The following is a 7,390-nucleotide window of genomic DNA, read 5'->3' as shown; positions in this document are numbered from 1 at the left end:
ATTCCCAGTCATGTAAATTCCATAGATTAGGGCCTTATTAATGGATTTCAATTGACTGATTTCCTCATATGAACTGTAACTCAGTAAAATCTTTGAAATTGCGTTTATGTTTTTGTTCAGTCTATTTCAATTATAAAGATGTTTCTATAGTAGCCTAAGTGTCTATCTCATAATTACTGTTCTGGGATTTGCATGTCACTGAGGAATTCTCTCAGTATTAAAAGAATGGGTGTGATTATAAATAGCCTCCATGGACTCTGCCAGGGTAAAAATGACGAGTCAAAGTTGAGTGAACATTGCCGCCCTGTGATGAAATGCAGAATAGCGGCCATATATTTTAAGTGTGAAGTCATCATCCTGCGACGAGGTAAAACGCATGCGAAAAGCTCAGGGAAATGTGTTTCCACATGAATTAGTGGGAACATGGCGCCAATACAACAAGAAGCAGAGATCCAGTTCGCTCAAAGATTGGCATCTAACGAGAAGCCCATGCGGACAAAGGCCATCAAGAAGCTAAGAAAGTATATCAGTGTTAGGTCACAGAAAATCAACGGTAAGGCTAACGGGTTTACCGGGAAATTGGACCACGCACTTCTCTTTTAACATAACGGTGGAAGGGATACGCAGCATGTCCGCCTCATCTCTTCGTATTGCTAGTTTTCTAACCCTTTGATTCGTTTGTGCTTGTTAAAAGATCGGAATTTCACGGTTTAACAATACAATAGTTAACTTGTCATTAGCACAAACAATTATGTAAAAGGTCTTAAGATGTAGAACACATTAAAGAAAAGTCGCACAAGCCCAGTAACGATGCGACCTACAAAGTTGCCAACTTCCTTTTATAGTAACGTTAGTAATTTATCCAGTTTCACCGATTGCCTTTTTTCTAGGTGGTTTCACAGGCGACGAGTTACTTAAACTATGGAAGGGCCTCTTTTATTGCCTGTGGATGCAGGACAAGCCACTTCTTCAGGTAACGTCAGTGTCACGCTGTGACCCAACTTATGTGAATTCATGTAAAAAGGTTTAACCATTAGAGTTGATACGCAAGTTTGACAATTTGTGGGTCCAAGAGAAGATTCATTAATAGGAATTTTACCTACAGGAGGAGTTGTCGAATCAGATATCTGGCCTGATGCATAGCTTTCAGAACGTCCAGAGTAGTAAGTCTTCATAAAAAGAAGCTACCATGTATTCATTATTGTCATTTTTTAAATATTTCCTATGGGTCTGTGAACAATTTTTCGGAGAATTTCTGTACAGTGTCTGTCAAGTGTACTCCAATTTGAGAATTGTTTATTTTTTTCATTGACTCTCTAATCCCCTTTGTAGTGTTTTTGTTTCTGGGGACTTTCCTGCAGACCATCAAAAGAGAATGGACTGGCATTGACAGGCTTCGCATGGATAAGTTTTTCCAGGTCAGTATATTCATCCATTAAAATCTTATCAGCTTCTCCTTACCCAATAAATCATTGCATATAGTTGGAGAATAAACTGTGAAAATAATTTGGACATGAAGAAATGACATCGTTACCTGTCTCTCTTTGTCTTTCTCTGTGACAGCTGGTTCGTTTCGTGTTCAGGAACTCTTTTGAAATGATGAAGAGGAAAGAATGGGAGACCAGGTGGGTGATTCTTTGACCCTAAACATCTGATAAACTACGATTTTGAACTATAATGTCCCTTTAAGCCCTTTTGCACGCATCCTCCCTGTGATGTTCAACTAACTTGTTTTTGTCTTTCTACAGTGTGGTGACCAGGTTTTTGGAGCTCCTGACTGCTCAGGTCCTCCACAGCACCAGCGGAGCCCCTTGCGGGTTGCAGTTTCACATACTGGACCTCTACATGACAGAGCTGGCTGCAGTTGGCTCAGCTGAGGTATAACCTATGGTTACTGTAAGTGCTGATCGAGATTTAGTTTTGCTGCTAAAATTAGGAATATAATTGTGAGGTAATAAATCGATCAATAAATCAGCTTATGAAGGTAGAGACGTGGTATTACTAAAGTATGATACCGATATGGCTGTTATAATAATGGTTGGGGTTTGTTTGGGTTTTAGGAATTCATATTGTGTGTGTGAGCTAGTTCCATGCTGAGATTGGTTCCACCACAGTTTAATGATTTAGGGCTTTGGTTGTGATTGCAGCTCACAGCGGCTCAGAACCTGACGTTTATCGACCCGTTCTGCAAAACAGCATCCAAAACCAAAGAGTGAGTTTTACAGCGAACTTTTGTGCGAGGGTTGACAACAGCCACTTGAGTAATACCACTGTCTTTATATATGACCCTCTTCAAATGAATGGCCATCACCCTTTGACTGTTGTTTTAACCCACTCTACGCATTCCCCTTCTCTTTTTCTCTTCCCCTTGTTTCCTTTGTCCCAGTCGGATCCTGCTCAAGGCTATTTGCGGCAGCATCTTCAGTGCCATCGTGGACCAGGCTCCCTTCGCCATTGAAGACCTGCTGAAGGAGGTGAATGCTACAGGTGGAGGGTCTGAGGAGTCTGACTCGGGACAGGCTTCTGAAGAGGAGGAAGAGAAAAAGGAGCCTCCCAAGGGCAAAAAAGCTGCAAAGAAATCCCCCATGAAAACCATTGGAAAGCAGACCAACTGTAGGCATTGAAATTCTGAGGACTAACTGGTAGAGAAATTAGCTTGACTTCCACAAGTCTACATTGCAATATACGGAATTGTCTTATTAATGATACAAGGCCTCTAATTAAAAATGTCCAGATATTCAAAAAAAATTGTAAGTCTTGTCCTCTCTTCCCTTTGTGGTTTTAGGCACCGTATCAACTGAGGAAGATGAAGATAGTCTGGAGGATGAAGAAGATGATGAAATGCTCCATCTGGAGAGTGATTCAGGGTCTGAGATACCAGATGACGGGGGGATCGGACCTGTTCTCCAATTTGACTACTCTGCCCTGGCGGACAGGTTGTTTGGGCTAGCCAGCCGTAGCAACACCCCCAGCCACAACAGACAGAGACTCTACAAAGTCATCAAGACGTAAGTAAACGCACACACTTACCTTAGAATAGCTTGAAATGAACTCAGATTAAGAGGAATTGGTTCAGCTTGTGTATTCTGACTGGCAGTCTTATTTTTCGGTTTTGTTCCCCTGCAGTCTCCGGGACCTCAGTGACGGTAGGAATCCTTATGGTCATAACTATTCAATCACAGAGTATCCCTATTATAGATGTGCAAAGAAGCTGACGTCGCTCTTTTCCTTTTGTCTTCCTCTCGCTCTCTCAGGAGTCTTCCCACAGGACGAGTACCCAGAGGAAGTGTCAACGGATGAGGATGACGATGAAATGTTTGGCAGCAGAAAGAGGATGAAGAGGGGAAGAGCCCTGGAGGAGGAAGAGAGCTCACCAGCCAAGAAACGTAAAGGTACCTCAAACTCACTATTTATACACTAACCTTTCACCTTAAGTCTTTGTTACCGTGATTGCCATAGATATTAAGCGTCTTTGTTTATTTATATATTTTTTCAGTATTGAATGTACACTGAACAAAAATATGAACGTAACAATTTCAACGATTTTACTGAGTTACCGTTCATTTAAGGAAATCAGTCAATTGAAATAAATAAATTAGGCACTAATCTATGGATTTCACATGAATGGGCAGGGGTGTAGCCATGGGTGGGCCTGGGATGGGCCCACCCACTTGGAGCCAGGCCCAGCCAGTCAGAATTAGTTTTTCAGACAAAAGGGCTTTATTACAGACCTAAATACTCCTCAGTTTCATCAGCTGTCCGGATGGCTGGTCTTAGAGGATCCCGCAGGTAAAGAAGCTGGATGTGGAGGTCCTGGGCTGGCGTGGTTACACGTGGTTGTGAGGCCGGCTGGACATACTGACAAATTCTCAAAAATTATATTGGGAGGTGGCTTATGGTAAAGAAATGAACATTAAATTATCTGACAACAGCTTTGGTGGACATTCCTGCTGTCAGCATTTCAATTGCATGCTCCCTCAATTTGAGACATCTGTTGCGTTGTGACAAAACTGCACATTTTAGTGTCTTTTTATTGTTCCAGCACAAGATGCACCTGTGTAATGATCATGCTGTTTAATCAGCTTATTGATATGTCACACCTGTCAGGTGGATGTATTCTCTTGGCAAAGGAGAAATGCTCACTAACAGGGATGTAAACACATTTGTGCACAAAATCTGAGCGAAATAAGGATTTGTGCGTATGGAACATTTCTGGGCTCTTTTATTTCAGCTCATGAAACATGGAACCAACACTTTACATGTTGTGTTCATATTTTTGTTCAGTGTTGTTCTTACATCATTGCTATGTCCATATTTTCTACTTCAGGCAAGAAAAACGACTCAAAACCAGGGAAGTCAGGCCAGCGTGCAGCATCGGACAAGAGCAAACCAGCAAAGACACCCGGTGACACCACCACGCGGAAGAAGAGGAGCATGGGAGAAGTGAAGAGTGACGAGCAGAACCGGGTGGCGGAGGAGTCGGAAGTGAAGGCTGAGGCGGACACAACTCCTCCTACAACGGAGAGCGAAACGACAGACGCTATGAAGGCAGCACCTACAGAAGCAAAGACTGAGCTCTCTACCCCAATAGACTCTGTAGAGGTGGGGGTAAAGAAGAAAACATCTACCCCAGCCGAGCGCACCGATGTTGGGGAGAAGCAAGAGGCTGTCCTGGAGGAGGACGCCTCTCCTATGAAGGTCACTGATACTCCCTCAGAGGTAACTGCCATGGAGACAGAGTATCAATCAGAAACTCCACAGGATATAGTGGTGGGGAGCCTATCATCTGTCATGGAGATTGGACAGAAGACCCAATCCGAGACACCAGTACCAGACAGCACGTCATCCAAGAAGAAAAAGAAGACCAAGAAGTCTAAAATGCCTGTACAGGAGGAGAAGAAAGCGGTAGCAGAACCAGAGACTAATACAGATGTGCCGGAGGCTAGTGTGAAAGCCACGGAGACAGAAGACCAGCCTGCTCCAGCTACCCAGGACGGAGAGGCTGCAGAGGGGGCTACAGAGCCAGAGAGCGCCCCTGAGACTGCTACTACCAGCACAACCAAGAGGAAGGGCAGGAGGAAGAGCACCAAGCAGGACCCTGAGGAACAGACAACCGTAGAGGAGGTTGAGACGAAGCTAGATGCTGTAGAAGAGATCATGGCCACCCCACTAAAGAAGAATAGGAGGAAGAAGGCTGAACAGAGTGCTGAGAGCACAAAGGAAGAGGTCGCTGAAACAGACTCAGCACCGGTAGACATGACACCAGCAGGCCCTAAACCACTGGCCACTCCAGCTGAGGAGCCTCCAGCTGACGTCCGCATCGCCACCACTTCCCTGAAAAAGAAGAAACTTAAGGCTGCCAAGTCTGAAGAGGAGAGTGTGGAGGTCGAGGGTGAAATGCAGCCAGAAACTGAAGCGGACGTCCTACTTGTAGTCGCTGAGACAGTGCCAGCAGAAGTCGCTACACCAACCGTGCTGAAAAAGAAGATGGCTGAAGAACAGAGCGTAGAGGCCGAGGGTAAAACAAAGACTGTGGCAGACTCAAACCGTACACTTGTAGACGCTGAGGCGGAGCTGGTAGAGGTTTCCACACCAGCTCCCCTCAAGAAGAAGAAAAAGAAGGCAGCACTAGTATCTGAGGAGCAGGAACCAGACACCACGGCAGTGGAGGAGAGCATTGCAGAGGAGCAGCCCACAAAGGTTGACCTGGAGACTCCCGTGAAGAAGAGGAAGATCCTGGTAGTGATAGAGGTCGAGGCTGAGGAGCTGGAGGCTGAGGCAGAGGCTGCTAGAGTCAACGTGAGTTTTAAGTTCACATTTGACTTCACTTCCTAGGCCCAGGTTGAATCAGCCTACCACATTTGATGGATGTCCCCCTCAATCAAATATGCAAATGTTTGAAAGTTAGTTCCTAAATGCATAACCTTTTAATTTTGCTTAAGTGTAGCAGATGTGACCTAGTTAGCTATGTGCTTGTAGCCATTGAACAGGTTTCTCGTTTATAAATTTGTTTGGACTATTGTTAAATTGCTTTTTGTTTCATCCTCTCCTCAGGACAGCGAAGAGCCGTCCACACCGGTGAACGCCAAGAAAACAAAAAAGATGATGCCCAAGAAGGCTAAGGGAGGGGAGGAGTCTGACTTCATTACGTTCCAGAGCCATGCCACCATCCCTACACCCATCTTCTTCAAGAGAGCCAAGGGAAGCCCCAGCACATCGTTGTCCAGCAAGAAGGTACTAAACACTGGTTCAACACAGAAGATGCCTATTATTACAGTTACTTCATCACCATCTGTCCTTGTTAACGTCTGTTCACAAATGTGTAATCCCATTTCATCATTTTCTTTCACAGAAGTGTCCGACTCCAAAATCTGAATCCAAGAAGGTTACCTTCAGACTTAACAAAAACAAAACTGCAGGTATGAGGAGGCTGGATAGCACCTTATTTACTCATACAACGGACAAGACCTCTATTATTTTCCTATGTATATACTTTGTTGTCCCGTGTTCAATGATTCATTGATAATCTAGCTTCTGTGTCCTCATTTATTTACAGTTCAATGTTCCATAGTTTTGAGGAGAGTTTCCTATTTGTTTTTGCCCGTTTATGATTCCCAGAATTTAGGAAGACCGATCGCAGCCTGCTGGTGAGTCCAGAGGGGTCGTCCAGAGTGCCATTTGACCCCCAGCAGAAACCCCTGTTCGGAGTGCTGAAGTCCCCAGTGGCCTCTCTTACCAACAGCACCAAGAAGAAGACCAAGAGCACCCCGAAAGCCACCCCCAAATGCCCTACCGCTGCTAACTTTTTCTAGTCAGTGAGGAGACTGGTGAGACTGAGGACATTTCCCCCCTCAGTCCCACCCCACTGTTTGTCCACTAGGAAAATATAATCATGAACTGAATGACCACAGAATCTGTTATTCCTCCGTTGGGGCGATATTGATATACACTTATTTTGTTTGTGGAATTATTTCTAATTTTCTATGTTTTTTTTGCTGTTCTGTGGGTGAGCAAGTGTTCAAATAAAGACCACTCCCTCCTTTTAGTGAACATGTCTGACTCGGTGAGCAGCTCAACTCGATTATTCATAGACTTCTGCAAGAAATGTTTTGGCTGTTTGCAAGACATGACAAGTTGGGTAAATCAGAAATGGACTAGACACCTAGGCTATCAATCTGTCAATTTGGATTGAAGTTTGATTGCCAAGCAGAACGTTTGGATTGACAGACAGGGATGTGGAATATAAACCATAAGTGGAGAAGAGTTGATTTATACAATGATGTAGGTCAGACGGTGTACCACTGTACCAAGAATTGCTGTGGTAAGAATGTATGTCCACGATATAGAGAAGGGTTGAACAACATGTACTGGTTAGGGGATTGTAGGGACC

At 44.3% G+C, this 7,390-nt stretch overlaps 1 protein-coding gene across 2 annotated transcripts; it reads left to right on the top strand.

The window, feature by feature from the left end:
• The first annotated feature begins 332 nt into the window (after nucleotides 1–332).
• LOC139538536 (ribosomal RNA processing protein 1 homolog B-like) lies at nucleotides 333–7,045 on the top strand. 2 transcript variants are annotated; one of them, XM_071340687.1, is made up of 15 exons: nucleotides 333–553; nucleotides 891–973; nucleotides 1,106–1,163; nucleotides 1,333–1,418; nucleotides 1,564–1,625; nucleotides 1,749–1,878; nucleotides 2,148–2,212; nucleotides 2,387–2,613; nucleotides 2,786–3,008; nucleotides 3,127–3,146; nucleotides 3,255–3,392; nucleotides 4,328–5,799; nucleotides 6,055–6,234; nucleotides 6,353–6,419; nucleotides 6,619–7,045. In XM_071340687.1, exons 1-15 carry the CDS (start codon nucleotides 424–426, stop codon nucleotides 6,810–6,812), a joined length of 3,135 nt encoding a protein of 1,044 aa, XP_071196788.1. In that variant the 5' UTR covers nucleotides 333–423; the 3' UTR covers nucleotides 6,813–7,045. The 2 variants fall into 2 exon arrangements, with proteins under 2 accessions (XP_071196788.1, XP_071196789.1); XM_071340688.1 differs by having other exon boundaries at nucleotides 377–553; nucleotides 1,749–1,896.
• Nucleotides 7,046–7,390: the final 345 nt, after the last annotated feature.

The sequence above is a fragment of the Salvelinus alpinus genome, chromosome 14, assembly GCF_045679555.1.
Source record: "Salvelinus alpinus chromosome 14, SLU_Salpinus.1, whole genome shotgun sequence".
Taxonomy (NCBI): Eukaryota; Metazoa; Chordata; class Actinopteri; order Salmoniformes; family Salmonidae; genus Salvelinus; species Salvelinus alpinus.
The sequence above is the reverse complement of the archived record's forward strand: the minus strand, read 5'-3'. Positions and strand labels throughout refer to the sequence as shown.